Genomic DNA, 27,096 nt, shown 5'->3' with positions numbered 1-27,096 from the left:
TACCGGTATTTTAGGCAAAAATTCGATAAATACCAGTAACGGTACCTGACACCATCCGCTCTTCACTACTATACTCTATAAAAATGATAATTATAAATAATAATTGTAGATAGTCATATGCCGATAATTTACTCTCAGACAAGTCAAATGCATGAAGCCAACTGAGTACCACAAGTCCACAATATAGCATCTTGAAGAAAGCAAAAATTTGTGAGGAAGGCGACTTTTTCTCAGTTTGGATGTGAATCAACATGCTAAAACCAGTCAACATTCAACAAAGTCTTAACAACTATATGAATGAAATCAACCGATACATGGTCTGACAATGAATCGACTAAACTCAAATTTGAACAAACCTTAAAATGTAGACAACAAAAGGAAGTTAGTCAAAGCATGGTACGATAGTGGATCAACTGTACAAAGTTTGGACAAAATATGATCAACTTAAATATTGTTTTCATAACTGCATGACATCAAGTATGCTATGAATATTCAACGGTCCCTCAGAGTTTGAATATTCAAAATCAATATAGGCTAAATGGCAAACTTTGGGAATGTTCCAAACTATATTGTATACTTTGAAGTTTGAACATATAACCTTTTCAAACTAGGCTAAGACCCTTACACACACATCTTTTATGCTTTGAACAAACAACTTATGCAAACTAGGCTAATTAAGGTTGTTTGATGTGATATGATCAATGTATAAACTACCTTGTAATATAAGTTTATACACAGTGTTTCATATTACCTAGATTTTGACTAAACCAAACAACCACTATTTTTGTATCAAGGTTGCTCCAACAAGAGGGTGACTGATTCACGGTTCGACCATTAGTTGTCTGCCTACTTTTTAAGTTTACATGCATGCATGTACTTGAATAACCTCTTTATCGACTCACACCATATCATTGCGCTAAAACACACCTCTCCAAGTTCAAGATCAGACAAGAGAATATAATGTTTGAGACAAATTGTATGCATTCAAACTCTACCTAAGTGGTTATTACTTTCGTGTAGTTAAACTCTTAAGTGTGTCAAAATGAAGGAGTAAATGTATATTGTTGTATTGATGATTGTAAGTTTGTAATTAGGGTTTACAAGGAAAGAAGATTGTATACTAAATTACTAAGCATTATATTTAGACAATACTACCTCTAAAAATTATCATAATTACATTGTGTGTGAAAATGGTGTATATGTATATGCTGTATTGATGATTGTCATTAGGGTTTAGAAGGAAAGATGGTTGTATGCTAAGCTCTATATTTACACAACATTACATTTAACATTTTCATAATTACGTTGTGTCTAATGCGTATTATAGAAAATTTTGCATAATCCCTGATAAAGTATATAGAGATTTTCTAAAGAAGTTTGTAACATCTCAAGCGGTTTATAACATAGAACACTTAAACCAGTATGATTTTTCTAACTCTAGATATCCTTCTAGCTAAATATTTAAGTTATTCACATCCTTTTAATGAAACATATCTATAATAATGTAAAATCTTTAATGTGTTTGCCAAGTATGTCGAATTGTACTTGTTAATTAAAAAACAAAAAATAAAGTAATGGCAGACCAATTTGAGTGCCCTTTTCTCAAGCCTTGCATTTTAAGCACTCACTTGTCACAACTCACTTTCCAAATTAGCATGTAAAATGTTAAAAAAAATAATAATAAAAAATTGTTTATATTAAATGAATATTATATCCTGAAACACATATGCAACTCATGCTTGCTAATGATCTCTGATCCAAATGGTTGAGATGAAACACTCTAAAACTTTATTTAAAAAAATAAGATATTTTGGGTTCAAGTCCCACTTGTGATCAAAAATAAAAATTAGGAGACTTCAAGTTGCACTAGGGGGTTTTCTCATTTCCTAAGGGTAGAATAAAAATAATCAGGTGAGTCAGTGGTCCGTCAATGATCCAAATGGTCGTTCAAAATAAATATGTAACTCACTTTTCAATGGTATGTAAATGTCATAAAAATATTTGATCTTTAATGTAGATGTTGTGAAGCGTATATTATGTCTATGATATGTATACAAAACCGTAATTTAATTAACTAATATAATAAAATTTGCAATCCTGTTTATTTACCCAGTGAAGAAATCACTTGTATATGGTTTTTGTATAGCTTTGATAACATGAAAAACTAATAATATGTAATGATGCACACTTAATTACCCATTTCACTTAAGGGTAAGATAAAAGCATGGTTTTTGTTTTAATTACATGGTTTTATTTAGCTTTAGCATCTAGAAAATGATTAACCTTTTTTATTTTTTTTACTTAGCCTTCCAATAACAAAATCTTTTGTTAGTATAATAAACTAATATAAATCTGGATTACTAATAAATTATTAATAGAAAAGGACATATTCCATTTTTTTTATCTTGGGTTGACAATTGTGTTATGAACACGTTGAACTAATAAATTCAAACGTGTCCACATATTTATTCAAGTCAAAAACATTAACCTTAATTCAGTTGTTTATCTCGAACATAATCCGTATAACTGTGTTATATGAAGAATCAGAGACGATGGTGCGCTTTAAATGAGTTAAACATATCATAAATGAGTCGAACTTAATATATATATTCTCATTTTAATTTATCATAAGTGTAATAAGGGAAAGGGTGCATTTTGAATTTAGAAATTGGAAATTTGACTTTTGCTTGAAAGGGGTTTGACTCAGAGCAGGTAGAGGTAGTGGTAGTGGTGTGTGGCGTGCGCTTTACGTGAGACAGAATTCAGCAGACCATATCTTTGCTTTGTTGACCCCACACGCGTGGCTCACATACATGGACACCAAAACACTTTTTGTTTTTTTAATTTTTAATTTATTTTTGCTATATAATTTTAAATATAATTCTTCGTTGATCAAATTTTAGACCTTGTATTTCACTATTTTAAGTTATATTATATCCACACACTCAACAGTGATTATTTACGTATAACATCGCACAAACGGTATGTTAACTTTTTGTGCTCAAATCAATCAACTTAATTATAGGGGTGTGTATGGGGCAGTATGGGGCGGTTTTAGGCTAAAGCCATAGTCATAACCAATATGTCGGTTAATTGATAAGCATAACCATAACCGATCCGTTATCGCGGTTTCGGTTAATTGGTTTTAAAGGTTATAACGAGTCAGTTATGGGTCGGTTAATCGTGACCAAAATAATGTAATTGAGCATAACACTTTGGTACTAAATATTACCCAAAAAAAATAAAAATATAAATGACATGACATTAACAAAATATACAATCCATAAATATTAATAATATATACTCAAACAAGCGATAGATACATGGATAACTTTTAAATAAAATTAAATCATATAGTAAAAAAAATGAGAGCATTTTTAGTTTATTACCTTTTTTAATTTTCTCTAAATTATCAACGTGATCTAATTATACTCCATAAAGTTGAGAGTTATGTAAATGGGGCGGTTCAGTTATAGCGGATTTGAAATTATTTTTAACCAAAACCAACCCGTATTTGACGGTTTTCAAAAATTCATTAAACCGACCCACCGATTATGCCGGTTATTAGCTAAAATCGGTTCGATTATGTCGGTTATGGTTCGGTTAACGGTTATGATGGTTAATTTGCACACCCCTACTTAATTATATATTTCTTTAGATTGGTTTACACAACACTATTTTAAAAACTTAGAAACTAGTATTATTCAAACATGGTAAAAGTAAGGTGTATTAACCATCACACCCGATATCACTTTTGGTTTTAATCTTTATTAATTCTTTCGCTGTTGTCTTTCGGTTTTATATATTGTATATACAGTGGCGGATCCAGGAATTTTTTTTAGGTGGTTCCCTCTTAATTTATAAGGTGGTTCCTACGCGTCTTCTATATATCCGTACACTATTATTTCGAAACCCGGGAACCACCCGTTTGTATGCTGGATCCGCCAATGTGTATATAAATATTTTTTTTCATGAGTATCGGGCGACCTGCGACCCCATCTCGTCACTGGGTCTGTGGACAAATCCCAAACATCCCATAGTTTGGGATGAAATATGATTATGATATCAGAGAGATACAAAGTTTTTTTTTATAACCAGTTGAAAAATCCATGAGATTCCGGCAATGCCCTGCTAATCAATGGGACAAAATCACAACTTGTGCGGGTCTAGTGGCTTTCCCAAGGTTATCGTAAAAAAACAATGTAAACAAGATTCAAAACTGAGAGATTAGACAGGAATCACGTGTTTATCATAACATCACCCTAGGGATGGCAATGGGTGGGTTTAGGTATTTCCAAACCCATACCCGGTTATAAAAGTCCATCCCAAACCCGTCGGGTTTTAATCGGGTAATTACCCGTCGGTCGACGGTTTCGAGTTTTTGACAAAATACTCGTCGGGTATACCCGGCTCAAAAAACGTAGGGTTTCTACCGGAGTTTTGACAAAATATAACCAATCAATTACAAAGATGGTTACCATAAAGGTAAAATATCTCAAATAATTGACATAAACAAGTTTCGATAAATAATATATTTGGAATATAGTATATATAATATATTAAGCTATATCGGGAACATCGGGTATATAATCGGGTAAATGGTTTATGTTATCGGGTAATCGGGTATATTAGAAATCCCAAACTCGTCCCAAAACCACAAAAAATTTCAAAACTATTCCCAAACCCGTCCCATTTATGTCGGGTTTCGGGTTTTCCCATCAGGTTCGGGTTTCATTGTCATCCCTACATCACCCCTTGATTAACCGTACATTATGGTATAAAAAAGGTACACAATTGATGTTTGAATAGAAGGTCTAATAGAATACGAATACATGCCATATTCCATAAATAATTCAAAATTAAATTGAACTACATTCAACTTAGTTATATTCAATGTTTTTTTACTATTAAAATAGGTCATTTTAAAAATAAGTCAAAATAAACTACATTCAAAATTGTTTTCTACTATACAATTAAAATAATAACGTTTTACATAAATGACATCTGTTCTCATAATTCCTTGCCAATGAAATAATTCAAAATTAAATTAAACTACATTCAGCTTAATTATATTTAACATATTCTAATCTACTTTACTATTCATACATGTGTTTCTTAATGAGTTCGGGTTTTTTCTTTTCAAAATTTCATGGTAGTTGTTTGTTATTTTGGTTTAATTTTGGTTTTTTGTTCAATTTTAGTTTTTATAATTTTGTTTCGTTTAAGTTTCGTTTCGGTTTGATTTTGTTTTTTTCTTTAGTTTTGTTTTAGATGTGCGCTTTTCGTTTTGGTTTTTTTACTGTTTTTATTTTGATTTGGTTTCAGATTTATTGGTTTTAGTTTTTCATTTTCATTTTGGTTTTTGTTTTAGTTTTTTTTTTCAATTTAGTTTTATTTCAATTTGTATTTAGTTTGTTTGGTGTTTGGTTTTAGTGTCTATTGAAAAATAAAAAATGAAAGAATATGAAGGGCTCACAAATTAAATGAAATGCTCACATAAGTTTCAACTTTCAAGAGGGTTGAACTTATTGATGCTTTTTATTTTTTATTTTTCGATATTCATAACCAGTTATAATGAATTCGCATTTGGTAGAAAAGATTGCAAAAGATAAGAGCGTTGTATGTGTTACTATTCATTTTTCTTCTTAGTTTTCAAGTGTATTATTTCAATTTTTATTTATGAAAATGGGCCATTTTAGAAATGTTTCGATTTGCTTTGGCTCGGGTCAAAATTGGTCATTAAAACAGTATCAGTTTAGTTATGGTCAACGAGCCAATATAAAAAAGGTATCGATTTTGTTCGGGTTTCAAAGGGTCTTTTTAAAATTGTATCGGTTTGGTTTGGGTTAAAATGGGTCATTCTCAAAACGTATCGATTTGATTCTAGCCAAACATGTCATTTTAAACAGGTTTCGATTTGGTTCTGGTTCTCAAATGCGCTTTGGACGTGCTTCAGTTCATTAGGGGGCAATACTTTTCACATGAAATGTAAAAATAGCTTTTGTAGTCAGTTAGTCATTATGTTTGTTAGATTGGTGTATGAATGTTTATATCATAAACCGTGTTCTCGGTCCAAGAAGAAAAGAAGCCCAAATCATTATTGGATGCTTATCGAGAATCTTTCCTATATGCTTATTTTCTGATTTGCTTACTTTTCAGACTAATGTTAGTGAAATTAGTTTGTTTTCTATTAATATTATTTTTTTAAAGTTTTAAATTTTCTTCGTAAACATTTTATTATGTAAGGCCATTCTTTGTAAGTTTATGCATTTCAGTACTTTATTTGCATATGAATATGAATTGCATTTAACCACTTTTATAGAGTTATGAAAAATCCTTACTTTGTAAGAATTTAAAACAAAACTATGCTTTTCATTTTTTTCTTATATTTATTTTTATCTAATAGGGATAATACCATAAAAAACCAACTAACTTTCTGTTTTTGTTCACAAAAGTCCCTCAACTAAACTTTTGCATATAAAAGTCCCTTAACTTGTTAAATTTGAACGCAAATGTAAAATTTTTAAAAAAAAAACTTGTCCTGTTACTTTGCCTTTTTATTATTAAAGAAAGCCTTTTTAACCCAATCATAAAAACTATCAAACAAACATATTAAACCCTAAAAAAAACACTGAAGCGGCACTCATGTTACAACGAACGATCGAATAAATCTCCCCCATCAGAACGACGATCAAACTAATCTTCCCTACCAGGACTACTTTCAATCGATTTGAGGTACGTAATTGGAAAAAAAATCAATAAATATATTTGGAATCAAATCATCATTGTTTAATATTATTGTTTGATATCGTGGCTTATTCTTATGCAATTTCGTGTAGTATTATGGATTTATGGCAGTTCCTAATTTCCTATCATGTGCCTTCTAGAACTAACTATCTGATGGTTATGACTTCCTGTTGTAATAAACAACTTTTTAATGTTTAGATCAATATATTTGTTACTGGGTATATGGCAATTTCCTATCAAGTGCCTTCTAGAACTAACAATCTCATGTTTTTTTCTTTTAAATCGTTAACTTGGTTGTTTTTTTGTTTTTTAACAATGGATGTACATGTTTTTATAGAATGGAGTCATACTCAAATGATAAAGAGGATGATTTTAGTGACACTACTTATGAAGCAAGTACTGAAGATGAGGAATTGTCAGATTCGTTGTCAGTGGACCTTGAAGATGAGGATCCTGTTACTACTTTAAATAGGAAAAATGATGATCCTTTTTTGAATAAACTTTGTTATGAGAATATGCGACTTCATTATGAAAATGACATTGACGACGATGTTGGTGAGACAATGGTTGAGGGAAACAATGATCCAAACGTTTATGAGGATAATGAAGGTACACAACACGTTGAAAACCGGAAACTTTATCCAATTCATGATCCAAACATGAACTGGAAAGACATGAAACCAATTCTTGGGGATAGGTATGAAAATCCTTCACAACTAAAGTTTGCTATATGTTGCTATGGAGTAGTTAATGGATATCTTTTAAGTTATCAAAAAAATGAAACAAAAAGGCTCTTGGTTGTATGTGGAAACAAAGACGTAGGTTATTCTTGTCCGTTTAGACTGTGGGCATCTTGGATGCAAAGTGAGACATCTTTTCAAATTAAAAGCCTTAATGATAATCATAATTGTAGTAGGAATTACAGTTTAGGCTCCCTAGTGACAGCCTCATGGATTGCTAAGATGTACCTTAGACAACTCATTGCAAGACCTTTCGTTAGAATAAGAGAAATGCGAGCAGATATATTGCGTGACTACATGGTCAAAGTTAGTAGAGGTTAATGTACTCGGGCAAAACTTATTGCGAATGATGAAATAGAAGGTGGGTTGAAAGAACACTATGCTAGGATATGGGACTATGCACATGAGATTTTAAGATCCAATCCTGAAAGTTCTGTAAAAGTGGGAGTGAATGGCATGCCAGATGGAAGTAATTTTTTTAGCAGAATTTATATATGTTTCAAAGCTTTAAAAGAAGGTTGGGTTTCATGTAAGAGGGTAATAGGCTTAGATGGAACATTTTTAAAAGGGTTATGTAAAGGAGAACTTCTAACAGCAATGGGTCGGGACGCAAATAACCAGATTTATCCCATAGCTTGGGTTGTTGTGGAAGTAGAGAACAAAGACAATTGGAAGTGGTTCATTGAATGCTTGAAAGATGACATTGGAATATCTGATGGGAGGGGTCTGACAGTTATGTCCGACCAACACAAGGTACAATTTTTTTAAGTTATACAATCATCTTCTAAAAATCTACCTTATTTACTTCTATGTTATTGTGTAATAATCAGGGACTTGTAGAAGCCGTAAAGGATTTGCTTCCTTATGTTGAACATAGGCAATGTGCAAGACATATATATGCTAATTTCAAGAAGAAGCATAATGAGGGAGAATTTAGGAATCTATTTTGGGCAGCATCCAAAACGACTCTTGAGCATGAATTTCTCTATATATTGGATAAAATTTAATCTATTAGTATTGAGGCTTACGATAATCTAATTGAAAGAGACCCAAATACATGGTCTAGGGCTTTCTTTGAAACTGGTAGAGCATGTGAATCTGTTGAGAATGGGATTAGTGAGTTTTAATGCTGTCATTATGAGTGCTAGAAGAAAACCAATTAATACAATGTTGGAAGAGATTAGAATGTTTATTATGGAGAGGAATTACACAATGAGCAAAAAATCATTGAAGTGGGAAGGTAATGTATGTCCGGCTATAAGGAACAAGATAAGAGACTGGTCAAAAAATTCAAGGTAAGAAGATCCTTTTTTAATCCTATTTTTGCTGTTTTTTTTTTTAAATTTTTTTTGCTTTACATGTTTGGCTGTTTTTGTGTTGTATTTTAGGCTTTTTTTTTGCTGTAATTTTGGGCTGTTCAGGTCCTGCTTCTTGCTTCTAATTAGTTTTGTTTGGGCTGTTTTCTAGCTGCATCGGGGCTGAATATTTGCTCTAATTTTAGGGCTGTTTTTTTTTTGCTGTTTTGAGATTGTTTCTTGCTGTTTTTTAGTTACATTTTGGGCTTTTTTGTTGCAACTTTGGGCTGTTTATCTGTTGTAGTTTGTAGTTATTAACTTTTTTTGTATGTTTATATCCAGGAAATGGATTGTTATCCCGAGTGGTGGCAACATGTTTGAGGTACGAGATGGATATGAAGCCTACTCTGTAGATCTTGATAATAGAGAGTGTAGTTGTAGGTTGTGGTAAATATCAGGAATACTTTGTTTGCATTCAACAACTGCTATATACTTCACCAACAATGACCCGGAGGAATATGTAAGTGATTGGCTCAAGGTTGAGAAGTTCAAAGAGACCCTACAAGCACTATATTAAACCGGTAAATGGAAGCAAGATGTGGAAGTCACCATCTTACATTAAGCCACTTCTTCCAAAAGAGAGAATAATGCCAGGTAGGCCATCAATTAAAAGAAAGAGGCATGAAACTGAAAAGCAAGGAATAACTTGCGGTAACTGTGGGGAGATAGGACATAATGTGAAAACATGCACAAATGAGAAAAAACAAGCACCGCCAAAAGAACCCAAGAAAAAAGGGAGGCCTCGAACAAGGATGACAAGAGAATGTACTGTTGGAATGCGCGGGAGAGGTGGAAGAGGTAGGAGAGGTGGAAGTGGTGGGAGGGGACATCATATTGAACAAGAAAGCCAAATATTCGATGAAGAAAGCCAAGTACTCCAATCGTTTCATACAAATTAGAAAGTAATGACTTAAGTATGTTTTCCATTTTTTGTTTAGAAAATTGTAAACGCTATCTAAATCGCGAAACCAATATTATTTTGATTGCGATGTTGTTTTTGTTATCTTATAATTTGCTTGAGAGAATATATTTATGGTCACAAGGGAACTAAAAACGAGAAACAAAAAAATCCAAGAATAACCATAAAACAAAAGGGGGAAACACAATCAAATGATCATATAACTTGCTTATGTATCTATTTTTACATGTGCATCACATTAGCAATGGATAGGCTATTATAGGTCATTTCACATTTATGTTCAAATTTAACAAGTTAAGGGACTTTTATATGCAAAACTTGAGTTGAGGGACTTTTGTGAACAAAAACAGAAAGTTGGTTGGTTTTTTGTGGTATTATCCCTATCTAATACTGCTAAAGTGCTAGGACTCTAGGAATGCTAGCTGAATAGTAAAAAAGGCCGGTCCAGGTCTAGTCTGTATCTTTTCCAAGACCGTAGTTAGAAGTTTGGCTAAAAACTTCGTCAAAAGCGAACGAACCGAACCACGAACATCTGTTATCATCAATTCATCATACTTATACATCAATTGCATATATATCTTCAAGGGTCAAATCAACCGAGTAAAATTACTCATGTTAACCCGTTACCATGCCCAACCCAAAACATCTTTCCAGCTTCCACCCCACTAGGGCTCCCGAAAAAACCCGAAAAACCCGAACCCGAGAAAAGACTAACCCGAATTCAAACCGAAGTAATTCGGGTTGGTTCTCAGGTTTGATTTATAAGTTTCGGGTCAACCCGAAAAACCCGAATAAACTTTTAGTTTTGAAATTAAATATATATTTAGGTATAATTGACTTAGTCTTAGTCACTAAAGTTATCAGAATCTGAGCCTAATCGACTGTTGTCATTCCAACTATTATGGATCAATTGTTTATTGTTAATTTATGTGTTCCGTTTATTACTAATAGAAACGGTAATCGAACAACCAAATCACGTATGATTGAAGACGATTAAGGTTCAAATTAGTTACTTAGTTTTACTCTTCTTTTGAATTGTTTTATGACTTTATCAAGTTATGTTAGTTTATTATTTGATTATTTGAGTTACGAGCAAAGAAGAATATGTTGTTTTAATTTTAGCATTGAAGTTTTTTAAAAATTTTTGTTTTTTGTTTCATTTTCTAGGATACTCGAAACCCGATTAACCCAACCCGAATTACCCGAACCCGAAAAACCTGTGAGAGATTTGGGTTGGGTTTCGGGTTGAGATTTAAAACTTTGAAACCTGAAGAACCCGACCCGAAAAACCCAAAACCCGAAAAACGAACTCGAAGAACACCCCAACACCCCACAAACATGACTTGCCCAAAATCAAACAAATAGACCGGATCACTTGCAAATCCAATAACACATTCCAACAAAAAACCATGGTAAATTTCAATTTTAAATCATCACAAGATTCAAAATTCAACAAACAAAAATTAACAAGAACAATTCTAGAAAATGAAACAATACATCATCATCATCATCATCATCGTACTCAGTATATCCCACCAATAGCAAAGCTATGGTAGGGTCTGAGGAGGGTAAGATGTAGGCAGCCTTATCTCTACCCCATAGGGATAGAGAGGCTGCTTCCGGTGAGACCCCCGGCTCGATAGTAGTTTTGCATCAAGCCTTGGACATAAGGCACATAGCACTCAATCATCGGGACACCGGCTGATCGGTGCATGTACCCTTATCTTTCAGCTATCAACGCCACTACATGATGCCTGATTAACCGTCCGTCACTTTTAACGTTATTTTCACGAGATTAGTAAAATAACGTCAAAATTAGAAAATGAAACAATAATATTATGAACTCTGACCACAACTGAAAGAGTGAATGTTTTAAGAACTCAAGTGTTGCAAGGGTTATATGAAACTGTTGCTAGAAAATCTTGTAAATTAAAGTGTCCTCTTTCGTGTACAAACCTTCTTTATCGAGGCACACTCAGACCCATCTCTGAAAAAAAAAAAGAACAGTCAGAAAGTGCATCAGTCAGGATTAAACATGAACATTTGAGAGAAATTAAGACAGGAAACAAGATTAGCAAAAACATAAGAATCTTGTGAAGATTTAAAAGCAACTCACTAATCCAATAAGTGATCCAATGGATCGGTCCATTTATATTTAACCCAACAAATATTAACCTTTTGTAAGAATTTTGGGCCCAACAAACAGAGCTAGCATACTTTGAAAACACTGCAGAGTTTCAAAACTAAACACTACAGAATATAGCAATAAAGAATCTAACAATTTTAAGTTTTGAACAACCAACGGTCTAAGATTTTTAATTTTCACTATTACAGCAACAAACAAACTTCAAACATAGTTATGCTAATTGTATTACTGAAGGCTGTTTATTGCCAAAATAGTGAAATTAAAGGTTAGGTGCGCTGGTTCTTTAAAACTGAAAAGGTAAGGTTATTTATCACTGATTTGAAGGTATTTAGCACTTTAGCCTCTAAATTCGGCAATGTTTTCAATGTTTGCATCTCAGCTGCTATTAATTATGTTGTCTTTTGAGCTCATTACTCCTGAGAAAAGTTGAAATTCTGGAGATAAATGGACCCAAAGCGAAAGCCAAACACTTGATGACCAAAATCGCATTGGTTTCCAAATATACATATATATTAAAAAAAAACCCTTAGCAGTGGTTGCTAGGTGTGTAAACAAGCCGAGCCGTTCGTGAACTACTCGAGATCGTCTCGAGAAAAGCTCAAATACAACAAAGCTTAAATGAGTTCTAGCCCATACTCAAATCTAAACCGAAGCTCGTTTAATAAACGAGCCTGGGCTTGTTGTACCAAGCTTGACTAGGTCCATGAGCTCAAACATGCATATTATTTATATAAATATAATAATTACAATTAGTTTTAATAGAAATATCTAAGATAGTAAATGCTATTATACAAATAATTAAAATACAAATAAATAAATAACATAAATTACTATATATAAATATATAAAATTATAAGTATACAAAAAATTAATTAAAATACATATAAAAATAATTAAATAAATTATAAGCAATAAACAAGCCAAACTCAAGCCAGAAAACTTTCTCACGACAGATCAAAACACACTCTAGCTCTGTTTAAGTCAAAAGAGCCAACCTCGAGCTCAGTGAGTCTATGAGTGTTAAGGGTTATTATCAAAACACTAAAACAAAGTTGGGCCATGAATCAGATCATAGTGCATATAACAATATTCATTGGCATGCCTAGTTAACCAACACGCTACCTAAAAAAAGAGACTTATATATGAGTGCATTAAACAATCTCCATGTCCTCGAACCCTAGGAGATATTGGTTATATAGTTTTATAATCTCTTTTCAGCTCCATTTATATTCAATCCAGCTGGTTCACGATAAAAGGCTTGCTGTATCAGTTTTTCGCTTTAGAGAAAGCTACTCAAGTATTTTATTTTACAATTGTTTTCAAGAAAATGCAGTTAACTCAAATAAATGTACCCTGCCCTGCCCCACCTCTTTAACATGCATGTTTCCTATTCCAAATATTGATTTTATTTCCCCATTAATCCAAATTTCCAAGGCACTATTAGAGCAAAAACTAGTTGAGAACTGCTACAGTCTTACAAGAGAAAACAAAACTATGCAAGATATGATATAAGACCACCAACTGAAAAATCTAACCGGAGAAACTTGGATGTCTCACTCTTCAGACTTGAGACATCCATACCTAACTTAAGAAGACTAAAATGAAACAGAATTACAAGTGTATAATCATGCAAAACCTAAACACGTCTATAGCCTTAATCTACTAGTCTTCTGTGAGTCTGCCTGTCTTTATTATATCAAGACTCAAGTTCATATTAAGCTTAGGCACACATTCTAATTCCTAACCAGCTATAAGCATATCTTATCACTAAGTAAGCGTATCACATTTGTAAAGATTACTAATTTGCAAAAGGTTGAACTTTGCCATAGAAGAAAATTGCTGCATTCACCCACGAGGCAAACCAAAAATCAATTAAAGCATCCGTTCAGCCAAAAAGCGAACACTATAATGCCACATTCATTTTGTAGGCCATTTCTTCAAAATTGGATTTCCAACATTCAGCTTTTAGACGTATATTGAAACAAGTATGCAGCCCGATGGCGAAGTATCATTAGGGTCAGGGATGGCCCCGGCCCCCCCTATTTTTTGCGCAGCAGTGTAAATGTATTTGTTTTTTGCCCGAAAATTTTATACGTAGTGTAAATTTACCCGTTTTCGGCCGAAATTTTGAGCCCGGTCCGCCCTGTTTTTTCGCAGTAGTGTAAATGTATCCGTTTTTCGGCCGAAAATTTGAGCCCGGCCCCCCTCGTTTATGATTTTTTTAATGCATTTTGAGTCCCCCCCCCGGCGTCCAAGCTTCGCCACTGATGCAGCCTAAATTAAAATCAACCAATGTTGCTCCAACGAAATAATACAAAGTAGTATGCTTGCTTACAGATAAAAATAAGAGAGAAAATATCAAACTCCCGGGTTGGCACTGGAAAGCATACCCTGAGACAAAGACCTTGACCCTTTCGAGTCGATCCCGAGACAAGACGTCAGTCGCGCAGAGGACACCGCCGTGTGTAACGGCAACAGAGATTGCACACAGCCTACTCGAGGAAATGACCTGTGACAAAAACACTTATACTGTTCATGAAATTGCATTCAAAAGATCAACTTTACATCTTTGAATACAAAAACTAAACTAATTATTTGAAAAACTACAATCATTACTATACATAGACCTATAGTAGATGCCTAATAAGATACAAAGCTATAGAAGCTAAAAGCCCTAAAAATGGAATTGAAAACTACCTGGTTAAAGATGTTGCTGGAGTTGAACGAGGAGTGAGAGATGGAATTGAAGCGGGTTTAGGTGAAGGAGTAGCCATGGATTTGAAGATTGTGGAAGCTGGTCTAGAAATCGAGCGGTATCGAGACGCCATTGATGATGGAGTGGAGGTTAGGGTTACGGATCGAGAAAGCCGAAAATGGTTTTAGCGAGGGTTTGTCTTTCACTGTTTAGAAAACCGAAACCGAAAAAACCGATTTGAATTCTTATTTGGATATTCGGTTTGATCAATCCGAATGCGGTTTACTTATTCGGATAATTTCCTGTTCCTTAGTCGGAGAGGCGAAGGAAGGCTGGAATGCCACCAGCAGATGTCTATTATTGATACCTGTTTGGGGAGCGTTCAATGCCAAAATCACTGAATGGGTAAGTGGTCAAATCCTTAAAACAAACTATTGGGTTATGGGCGATCATTTTACTAGAGGTTTATAGGGTTCGGATTATTTGGATGACCCAACTTATTATACTTATGGTTTTTATAATTTCTAGCTCATTCACAATTTCAAATGATTCACTTCTCGATCCTGGTCATTATAGGAAATTATAGGGATATCAATACAAGTTCCATGAACAAGTGTGATAATCTCAAGTCTTCATCCAGCTACTCGAATGCAAAGTGGTGAATTATTAATTGTCAATATATAAGGCGGTCCGCTATGGGGTGGCGTTGGGGCGCGGAAGGCGCGACACCGCCGAGGGGCGCGGAGGGGGGGGGGCTTTGGAACAACCGGTGCCTTTGGGTATAAATGGTGGGCCGTATGTTCTTCTTTCTCTTCCTCCCTCTCATACAAACGCATACACACACACACATATATATATATCGGGGCGTTCAAAGGGCTTTAAACCACAACGAAGCATTATGGAGAAGGGCTCGAAGCCCTCTTTCTTACGTAGCGATGACGTGAAGGAGCTTTAAAGCCCCTCCATAGTAAATAACGTAATTGCAAATAGTAAACGTGTAACTTAACCTTTTTTTGAAGTACTTTTATTGATAGTTGACCCCTATAGGCTATAACTAACTTATAAGTTACAAGTTGACTTCGCTTGTTGAGAACCTCAAATCCATTTCCATGGAAAACCACCTCAACAATCCCACCTTTTCAGCCTAGTTCCCCTCCATATTCCTTCCTTCAAAACCTAACCAAAACATTAATCAAATATTTTATAACTTATGCATAAATCAAGGAAATCAATTTCTTCAACCTTAACAAGTCAATACACTAATTTCCTCAAGTCACTTAAATTTGTATCAACAGCCCTCAAAATAATATATCAATATGCACTAAATACATTATTATTATTATTTTCCTACTATCACACACAGAATATAAATTCACACCAATAACATTTATTTGTATTTTGTACACTACAATATGCAACCACCCGAAACCCCTCTCCGCCTCCTCCACCGTTCCAACTCCACCTTCTTCATCCTCGGCACCACCAGAAACGTCTACACCACCACCCCGGCATGCACGTGCCCGGACCCCACCACCCCATGCAAACACATTCTCTTTCTCTACGTTCACGTTCTCTCTCTTTCAACCAACGACCCATGTCTTCATCGTCGCACTCTCCGACCATGTCAACTCACACGTCTCCTCTCCGCCAAAGTATCCGTCGAAGCAATTGCCAGTGCACCGATCAGACAACGTTTCCACGAGCTGTACCGTCGTTGGAAAGCTAGGAAGTCGTTGGTGCATGTAGAGGATGGTTCTAAGTGTCCGGTTTGTTTGGAGGAGTTAGGGGTTGGTTGTAGGAGGGTTGTGGCGTGTGGCGCGTGTAAGAATCCGATTCATGCGGTGTGTTTGACGGCATGGAAGAGTAAAAGGTCGAGGACTTGTGTGATTTGTAGAGCAAGGTGGAGAGAGTCAAGACAAGAAGACAAGTATATTAACCTGTCGGATTATGTTGGTGAAGAATATGACAACATGGTAAATAAAGTTGTTGAGATTAGTTAATGTGTTGATTAGTTATGTTTAGTTTAATTTAGTTTAATGTTTATAACAATGTCTTAAACTCTGTTTACTTTTATGGTTTAATAATATTTATAATCATCGATCTTCATGGCATATTTCTCTAATTTAAGGTGAAAAGAATATCAATTTTATACTTTTATATATGCATCTACTTACGTACTACTATACAAGTATCAAGTCCCGGATCGATAATCAAACACCAAGTAAACGAATAACTCTCGTTTATATTAATCAAAAAATATGACTCGAAAAACTGATTACAAACCCTCAAACCCTAACTCGGTTTGACTCTTGATGAACCCTAACTTTGTTACACCAACTACTTATTCTAATGTCTAACCATAACTCGGCTTATATAGACTAACCAAACTTGCTAGTCAAGACATTACCAAATATAATAAACCCTAATAATTCTTGGGCTATGCTTTACACTTGGCCAAACAACAATTGAGCCAACAATCACCCCCTCAATGTTGTATCTGACTCACCCAACTCACCCCCTAATTTCCTACTCGAAATTGGCGGATCTTCAACTTCACGCTTGTCATCATTCTCTTGATTCTCCCAAGGCTTTTCTTGATCTCTTGCAATGTTCTTTGGGCTCCACCTAGCTTGAAGTAACACTTGCTTCGTTTGATCATTAGACACCTTCCTTTGGGATTGAATCACTTTCTTGACCACGCGTTTAAGTTCTTGAACACTCTTCTTTGGACTTTGAATTTTGGAACTTGGATCTTTGATTGGAATCTGACTCGTAACCGGCTTGTCTTATTTCAGTCCAACACTTTGAAGATCTCTACCTGCAAAATTCTTCATTCCAATGATTGCTCGTTTATCGGGACTTGCTATCTTGAGGCTAATCTTGTATAATTGTTCTTGGTCCTTGCCACCTTCATCAAAAGCTTACTTGTATTATCTTTAATGGTTAGCAAATCATTTTTCATGTGAATCCGCATCCACCTTCCGTTGCTTGACCAAGACTTATGATATTGCACTGTAGGCTCGGGATGTAGTAGACATCGGTTAACAGGCGCTGCTCCCCCGTCTTTCCTTCAATTAGGACCGACCCTTTTCCCCGAATATCAATACAAGATTCATCTCTGAATTTCACCGTTCCCGTTTCTTGTTCATTCAATTCATAAAAGTACGCTTTATTACCCGTCATGTGATTCGATGCTCCGTTGTCGAGATTCCAAACATCTTTCTCCATCGGCTCGGTTTCGAAACGCTTTGGAATCACACCATCTTCATTCAGTAAAACTGTTGTTTGATCACCTTTAATCATAAATAACGATGGATCAAAACCATCAACTTTGTTCAAATTAGATTCTTTCTTTTTCTTCATACGTTCCGGGCACATAGTCGCAAAGTGACTAAACTCATCATAACGGTAACACTGAACTTGTGATCTATCATTTCTTCTCCTTTGACGATCATTGGTTCTTCTTTGTCCCTCATGACCCGGCCCACGATCTTGACCACCTCGGTTTTCGCAACCATCTTGGTCCTCATCGTCTCGGTCTTGACCTCCAGTTTCATGGCCTCTTCCACGCCCATGTGAACTCGGCCAACCCTTATCTCGGCTACCGGACTGATCATACGACTTGCCTTTATAACTACTTTCTGATCGAGTGAAAAGTAACTGACCTTGTGAATTTGAAGCGCGTTCTCTCCCTCGTAGACGTTCCTCAAATGCCTTAAGTCTTCCAATAGCATCTTCAAACATCAAACTATCAAGATCAACACTTTGCTCGATTGAGGCTACGAGTTGAAAGTACTTATCTGGAACCGCATCCAGCAACTTCTTCACCAAGACATCTTGCTCGAACACGTGACCTAGACTCGTTGCATTTGAAACCATACTTGTTATTTTTCCTGCAAACTCGTTAACTGTTTGGTTTCCGCCATCTTGAGTTTCTCAAATTCATTTTTTAAAGTTAGCAGTCGAGCCTTTTGAACTCGCTCGGCCCCAACATACCGTGCTTTCAAAGCCGTCCATATATCCCGGGCATTCTTGTATTGAGAAATCTGAAGAAGAATATTGTCACACCCCGACCAATGAAGGTGGAAACGTCGAGGCGCGACATGATTGTTCATTGCACAACGACACTATAAAGTGACATTATTTAAACAACTTATTTAAAACCATATCATCATAAATAACACAACAAGTGTTCATACAAAATACCAAATAGATAGATAAACAAATAACTTGTTCTTTCATTTTCTAATATCCTAAAGCCAAGATGATAAGTTTCTTCAAGTAATCCAATCAAACTAACATCAAACCTTTAACACTGCATAAAATAGAGTTTGTCAACACAAAGGTTGGTGAGCAATTTTCATAGTTTTGGACAATAAGTATATAGTATGAAACCCACAACTAGTATATGAAAATAATAAATAATAGCGACAATTTAGATAATAAAACCGTCAATCATTGACGAACCATCAATAAGAATACATTGACGACAATAATGAAATCGTCAATAAGAATACATTGACGACACCTTTCTATATGGGGGTACCATATATACACGGATTAACGTATGATCATACTTTGATGAGGCTACCCGCCTTAGCATTCGAGAATTTGCACATAATCATGTAAAACATATAACACCAAATCGAGCATTTATTTAATTAAACATATACAATAAGTGTTGTGATTTAAGACTCAAGTATAAATCATTTGAATTTGAATAAGTATGCAATGTCACCCCCAAAATAAAATATGGAAAAAGGGGGATGAAAAATTACTCACATTATTACTTAACATAGGTTGAGTAAAAAAAAAACTAATGAATAGAATACCGAGACCCGGTTTCGAGTAAACTTATTTTTACAAAACTCGTTTCTTTAATTTCTCAAATATTTACATTTTAAACCCTAAACTTTATTTATTTACTTTATTTGTCATGTATTTTATTTTAAACCCTTCCAAGACTACCTACTAACACAAGACCCGTCTAATATAGGTCTTGTTCGTTAAACCGATCTCTCTGATTATTCACGACACTATCTTTCAAGTTACTTATTAATGTGAGTACTTTTTCATCCCACGTTTTCTATCTTTCATTTTGGGGGTGACATTGCATACTTATTCAAATTCAAATGATTTATACTTGAGTCTTAAACCACAATACTTATTGTATATGTTTACTTAAATAAACGCTCGATTTGGTGTTATATGTTTTACATGATTATGTGCAAATTCTTGAATGCTAAGGCGGGTAGCCTCATCAAAGTATGATCATACGTTAATCCGTGTATATATGGTACCCCCATATAGAAAGGTGTCGTCAATGTATTCTTATTGACGATTTCATTATTGTCGTCAATGTATTCTTATTGACGGTTCGTCAATGTATTCTTATTGACGGTTTTATTATCTAAATTGTCGCTATTATTTATTGTTTTCATATACTAGTTGTGGATTTCATACTATTTACTTACTGTCCAAAACTATGAAAATTGCTCACCAACCTTTGTGTTGACAAACTCTATTTTATGCAGTGTTACAGGTTTGATGTTAGCTTGATTGGATTACTTGAAGAAACTTATCATCTTGGCTTTAGGATATTAGAAAATGAAAGAACAAGTTATTTGTTTATCTATCTATTTGGCATTTTGTATGAACAATTGTTGTGTTATTTATGATGATATGGTTTTAAATGAGTTGTTTAAATAATGTCACTTTATAGTGTCGTTGTGCAATGAACAATCATGTCGCGCCTCGACGTTTCCGCCTTCATTGGTCGGGGTGTGACAAATATCGCCATCCACCACTTGAAACAAAAACGATCTTGCCGTTTTATTCTTCTTCGCATCAATAACCGTACCCTCTTCTGGTTGAACAACTTCCCATAGGTCTTGATCATCCAATATCGCTTCCACCACAATCGCCGATGTGATGTAATTAGTTTCATTCAACTTTAGAACCTGTAGAGATACCTCCCCACTCGCTTTGGGTTGGATTATTGGTCTTTCTTCGTCACCTGGCATTGACGTAGAACACCTTTGCTCCACTTCTTTGAAACAAATACAAACCAATAAATTATGAACAACTTTTCAGAACTTTTTTGTTTGTGAAACCTAGTTACGAATATCTCTCCAAAAACTGAATCGTGTAGGGAAAAACTTTATTTGTAAACTATTCTTTTTTTTTCGTACCTTTCCAAATCCTTGTCCCCAAAATTCAAATAATAACTTGACTTTTGTGACCCCTTGAGTTATTAGAAAGAAACAAAATATATGACTTTTTCACCTTTCTTTGTTTTCTTGTTTAACCGATGCTCACAGCAAGCAACCATAAATTCTATCTCTAAGATTTCAAACTTGTACACCAATCAACAACTGAAATTGCTACGAGATAGACGTTCGAAAATCACCCACTTGGTTCCCGAACTTCAAAGCCAAGAGAATAGCCGCTGCTTCCGTCACCGTAAACCTACCGGAGCAACCTGTCACCGCCGGTAGCTACTCTGATTCGTAAACTCGCTCGCTGCCGTAACCTACTTCCGAGTTGTCGTAGCAAAAACAGCCCACCGTAACAGTACCCTCGATTCGGAAACCCAACCCGGCTCTGAAATACGCGACAGATAGCTCCTCCTCAAGCCACCAGTCGCTTCCTTACGATACCCGATTATCGATTTCTTGAACTTGGCTCTGATACCAATTCAAGTCCCGGATCGATAATCAAAAACCAAGTAAATGAATAACTCTCGTTTATATTAATCAGAAAATATAACTCAAAAAACTGATTACAAACCCTCAAACCGTAACTCGGTTTGACTCTTGATGAACCCTAACTTGGTTACACCAACTTCTTATTCTAATGTCTAACCATAACTCGGCTTATATAGACTAACCAAACTTGCTAGTCGAGACATTATCAAATATAATAAACCCTAATAATTTTTGGGCTGGGCTTTACACTTGGGCCAAACAACAATTGAGCCAACAAAGTATATATACAACAGTTGTTTACGACCAAATTTTCATATGCCCGAGCACGGTCTTAAACTGATCAACGCACTTGTAAGTATTATTAGGAGTCAATTGTATTGTTGTTCTAAAAGGAAAGCAATTATTTCGTCTTTAACATTCCATTTCCAAGTTTCATTTAAAGGAGGAAAGGGACTAACTTTTCTCTATGGAGGTGTAGCTCTACCCGTATGAGAGCACCGGTGGGGGTGTACTAACTTTTCTCTATGGAGGTGGCTGGGACTACACCAAGGATACACATTGAGTCCTTTTCTTTTTGTTGTATTTTTAAATGAGTTGTCAAAATCGATCCAAGAGTCACTTTCATAATGCATGATGTTTGTAGATGATATTGTGTTAATAGGAGAGGATAAAGTGAGTTGAAATTAAAAACTAGAGTAGTGGCTAGCAATCATAGAGTGCAAAAGTCCAAAGATAAATTAATCTAAAGCCAAATACCTCTACTTTAAGTTGTAACTTAAGTGGTGCAAGTCAGAAGGAAGATACTCAAATCCTTATTGAATGCCTAATTGCCACACTGACAGACAAATTCAAGTAGATACAATCGTTTGTCTAGAGTGATAAACACATAGACAATGATATAACTTTACTGAAGCTGACTGATGTTACAATGATATGTATTCTACGGAAGTCATGCGTTCAGTGTATGCGACTTACACGATAAATGAGGATGATGTACATATATAGTTAAAATGTTTGTTAATACTCAAAAAGGTTAGGTTAAACTAGGGGTGGCAAATGTACTCATTGGGGTTGAATGAGTTATATTAAAATGTATATAATGAGTCAAACTAAAAAAAAGATTGAAATAGATCAAAAGAGGTTGACATTTCTTGAGTGTTATTTTTTAATGGAACGAGAAAAACATAGGAAATTTTTATATTTTTAGTTTTTGATTTATATTTTGACTTATAATTTTTTAATTTTATATTTTTTTGAATTTTTTAATGAGTGGTTTTTGAAATATGTCAAAATGGGTTGAGATTTCAGAAACCCTCATTAAAAGATTCAAAAAAAAAAAATAATTAAAAAATCACAACTCGAAATATTAATACAAAACTAAAAAAATTAAAAAGTTTTCTCCGTTTTTGTTGTTCGATTAAAAAAAAGTCAAGAAATGTCAACCCGTTTTGACACGTTTTAATCATTTTTGTAGTTTGACTTATTATGACTTATCATATACATTTTATTACAACTCATTGGGTTATTTAACCAGGGGCAAAACTGTAATTTTCAAAACCCAAAAGGCCAAAAGATGGCGTCAATCAAATTCTATCTTCTCCATTCATCTTCAACATTCGAACCTTCAATCTCTATACCCTAAAACCTGCAAATTATTAAACACATCTCGATCCATTTAACCACAATGAGCTCTTCAACCAGATATTTCGGGGCACTTGTATACAGATTCTCCACCACTATCCCTCTCAAATCCCCCAATTCATTTCCTATTCAAGGTTAACTAATCAAACCCTATTTGTTTGATTGTTTTCTGCAAATTAATAATCTTTTTTCTTCAATTACGCTATTGCTGAGCCCATGTTTTGAATTTGGTTTTAGGTGCTCTTAGGTTACACACGAATCTGTCTTCTTCTTCATTGTACTCGTCTTGTGCAAAATGGGTTGAGTTCCAGTCTGTGGGTTCTGTCAGAAAGATTTGGACTCGAGGCCCGCTTTGTATGGGAAGAAGGTCTTGCAAGATTGCAGGCAGAAAGGTTAGGTCAAATTGAAAAAGTCAAAGCTTTTAATATTTAAATTCTTATGTGATATTTGGTACTCGCATTTTGTCATAACTAGTGTTGTGGAAATCGCTAGTCGGTGGGGACTAGCATTTAATTTGGATTAATCGGATCAGACTTTAATGTATAATTTTAAGTTATACACACACACACACACTTTTATACGTAATTTTCAGTTTTATATATACACATACGAATTTGGCTGAAAATCGGCTGGAATCTCACTGGAAACCGCTGATGATTTTAGCCGAAGTCTTACCAGAAAATGCCGACTAAGTCTGATCAATTCTGATTTTGGCTGGATTTGGCCCATTGACTGATTAGCCCAAAATTAATTAGTGGGGTGGGGATTAACCATGGTTATAACCAATGCTAAGAATAGAATGTTGCTGCTATTCATTTAATTGCAAAAAGTACTTGAATTTCGAATGTGGAAGATAATAGATTTGACTCAAAAAGTCAACTTTGCCAATCAAATGTGAAGTTGGATTCCAAATGTGAAAGATAATGCAAAATAATAATAATAATCTTACAAAAGAGAGATGATGATATAGCATGGAAGTTTAACATAAAAGTTAGTTGGAGCAAGGTTTTTATTACTTAAATATGGTTCTGCATTCATTATTAGGCATGAATGCAGGGGGTTCAAGATGCAAAGAAAGCTAAGCTTTATGCAAAAGTCGGAAAAGAAGTTGTATCTGCGTAAGTTCCTTGAATTATTTACTTATGTGCCCTTGTGGAACTTAGAACATGTTATATATAATTAAGTTGTTAAGCATGGTTACACTTGCACATTAAAAACAACAGTGTATATTTTTTTTAGTTAAGTAATTTAGTGGGTTTAGTCGTTTAACACACTTTAGCCAACTTTCGACCTGTGAGAGTTAAAACATTATTAACCCTTTATCTGATTATTGTAGCTTAACGTCGTAGTAGTCTGTCTTTTTTTTTTTGTTGATAACAATACTTTCTTTTGATTACTTGATTATTTTGGTATCAAATCAGATTTGGATAAATAGTTGTATACCAGCTGCACCCCGAAGTTGAGAGACCTTTATTTCCCATTTAACAAAAAAGTAACAAATTGTTTTTTGTTATTTTATATTAGTTCCATAAAACATTAAGATTTTCCAAACACTCAAAACATCTGATTCTCTAATATATTCAGCTTAAAACAACATAAACACTTCCAAACACTCTTTTTATTAAAATTGGTTATGTAATTCTGATTCACAGATTATCTAAACCTACAAACACCCCTAAAGCCATGGTAACTTCTGATGACATCATATCTGCCACATCATATAATATTTTTGTTCGTGACAGAATATGTAGTGTGTAAATGTAGCTTTCATATTATTCTTCACTTGCAAAACCGAAGAACAAGATCTATCATTCACATATTTATATTCTCACAAACATACCAATCACATTTTATCTTATACTAAGTGTGAAGAAAGGTGGGCCAAGCTCGATATCAAATACAGCTCTTGCAGCCATTCTCGAGAAGGCTAAAGAGCTTGACGTGCCAAAGGAAATCCTAGAGAGAAACATTAAACGGGCTTCTGATAAAAACCAAGAAGCATACATTGAGAAAGTATACGAGGTAACAAGTTCATATTTGAGACAAATAAAATCCGTCAATAAATAATAACATGGGCCATGATCAATAACCTCAGGTATACGGTTATGGTGGAGTTGGTATAATAGTCGAGGTTTCAACCGACAAAATCAACCGGTCAGTGGCACTAGTTAGAGAAGTGGTTAAAGATTGTGGCGGAAAGATGGCGGATCCTGGTTCGATTATGTTTAAGTTTAAACGGGCCCGGATTGTGAATGTGAAAGTTACTGATGCTGATAAGGACCAACTACTTAACATTGCTTTAGATGCTGGTGCTGATGATGTGATCGAACCTTCCATTGATGATGATGAACCTGAAGAAGACAAGGCCGAGAGGTACTATCTGCGTTTAGAAAAAACATGAGAAAATTAAGGATTTTTTAATTAAAAAAGCAAATTAAAGATTTTTGTGCTTAAAAGCAAATTAAAGATTGGCTAATTCAGGACATGGTAATTTGACACGTCGTCAAGTGGTACTCTGGTATAAGTTAGGGGTGTCCATGAGTCGGTTTGGGCTAAAACAAAAAAGTTGTTTATTGAGTTTCCAAACACAGTTTGGTTTCAGTTACCATTTTGACTTGAAAAGTTTGGGCCAAAAATAAAAATTGACCCAAAATAACTAATTCGGGCATTTTATATATATATATATACATATTTGCAAATTAATGATTAATCGATCTTTATACATTTGAGCTAAAATATTCGCGTTGCACTATTTATTAAGTTCTCATAAATTACTTAACATTGAAAATAAATAAAATGAAAATATATACAATCAGTTTGGTTTTTTGGTCTTATTACATGCAAAACTGAATCCAAACCAAAATTTGGTTTTTACGAAAACATAAAACCAAACCGTCTGTTTTTGTTTGAGTTCGGTAAAAATCTCAAATTTTCTTGTGAGGGAGAAATATATCTTTACAAAATTTTTTATGGTGGTTTTATTTTCGAAAAAGCTTAAGGAGATATGCTCGTTTAACATAGTTTTATTGTTATTTTAATTTTTGTAGATACTACAAAATTGTTAGCTCGTCAGAGAATTTTGCAGAAATTTTATCAAAGTTGCGTGTGGAAGGAATTACGTTTGAGCAAGATAATGGCTCTGAATTACTTCCACTGACTACGATTGAGGTATACTCGGATCATATTTTTGTAGATATATTTCATTATATCTTGTTTTCTGTTATAATCAATCAAACTCGAATCCAAATACATATCTTTATGAAGTTAAATATACTCTTAACCTAGTTTTATTTTCATTATTTATTATTAAAACTGGAAACAGTGGGTGACAAGATATGTTTGTAATATTAAAAAGTTAGATTTTGGGAATATGCCTGCAATAAATTGTTAATTTTTATAGCTTAGTTGGCGCACGTCATACTTTTGTAGTGTTACTTTTGGAGCCTTGCTTACATGATACCTCATTTGCTATTTATTAAAGGAAAAAGTGTTGCATAAAACTAAGTTAGTACAAGTGGTCCTGAATGTTTATTAAATTTACTTCTTTTAGGTTAACTTATTCTTTGTTGGTGAATTGCAGGTGGATGATGAAGCTATGGAGTTGAACAAGGAATTGATGTCAAGTTTACTTGATCTTGATGATGTTGATGCTGTTTATACTGATCAGAGATGATTGATTTTAGAATTATATATGGATTTGACCTTAATTTGTACAATTTTGTGTCAACTCTTGTCTTGAGTTGTATTATTAATATGAGAAAGACGGTGAGTTTTCTAAGAATAATTAAAGCTAGTCGATTGTAATTGGATCCTTTCGTGAAATTATTAATGGAAAATTTTTATTTAAGTAAAAAAAGGCTAGTTGATCTAGTTTTAAATCGTGTCTTTTGTTCATGTGTTGCATTGCGTTTTGTGCTTTAATGATTGTGTGACTATTGTGGAATAGTTTGTTATAGGGTTTTCCTAGAAGCAACTTGCCTTTTCTTTAGGGTAGAGATGTGGGGTTTTCTACATTCCACCATTCCGAGACTCTACTAATAGCATTGTTATTGGTGGAAATGTGGAATATCTACCGGCCTACTGGTATGATTGATTTCATCAAGCATTACACTGATTTTGTGCATAATTGTAAATAAACTTTAACTT

The 27,096-nt window shown here is 34.3% G+C and overlaps 3 protein-coding genes across 3 annotated transcripts; 2 read left to right on the top strand and 1 right to left on the bottom strand.

The window, feature by feature from the left end:
- Positions 1-11,585: 11,585 nt before the first annotated feature.
- Positions 11,586-14,737, bottom strand: LOC143542579 (protein NONRESPONDING TO OXYLIPINS 2, mitochondrial-like). Its single transcript, XM_077035135.1, has 3 exons — positions 14,605-14,737; positions 14,298-14,416; positions 11,586-11,748 (listed from the first exon to the last, which is right to left on the bottom strand). The coding sequence occupies exons 1-3, from the start codon at positions 14,733-14,735 to the stop codon at positions 11,723-11,725; spliced, it is 276 nt and encodes a 91-aa protein (XP_076891250.1). The 5' UTR covers positions 14,736-14,737; the 3' UTR covers positions 11,586-11,722.
- A 1,277-nt stretch (positions 14,738-16,014) lies between these two features.
- LOC143542614 (uncharacterized) lies at positions 16,015-16,613 on the top strand. Its single transcript, XM_077035167.1, has one exon. The coding sequence runs from the start codon at positions 16,015-16,017 to the stop codon at positions 16,600-16,602; it is 588 nt and encodes a 195-aa protein (XP_076891282.1). The 3' UTR covers positions 16,603-16,613.
- Positions 16,614-22,941: 6,328 nt separating this feature from the next.
- LOC143542578 (putative transcriptional regulatory protein At2g25830) lies at positions 22,942-26,698 on the top strand. Its single transcript, XM_077035134.1, has 7 exons — positions 22,942-23,084; positions 23,188-23,342; positions 24,007-24,068; positions 24,816-24,972; positions 25,046-25,330; positions 26,005-26,118; positions 26,531-26,698. Exons 1-7 carry the CDS (start codon positions 22,994-22,996, stop codon positions 26,621-26,623), a joined length of 957 nt encoding a protein of 318 aa, XP_076891249.1. The 5' UTR covers positions 22,942-22,993; the 3' UTR covers positions 26,624-26,698.
- Positions 26,699-27,096: the final 398 nt, after the last annotated feature.

This window comes from Bidens hawaiensis, unplaced genomic scaffold (genome assembly GCF_021521415.1).
Source record: "Bidens hawaiensis isolate Kalapana, Puna unplaced genomic scaffold, B.hawaiensis_p1.1 tig00012940_1, whole genome shotgun sequence".
NCBI classification, from domain to species: Eukaryota; Viridiplantae; Streptophyta; class Magnoliopsida; order Asterales; family Asteraceae; genus Bidens; species Bidens hawaiensis.
Note: the sequence above shows the minus strand (reverse complement) of the source record. Positions and strands in the feature narration are given on the sequence as shown.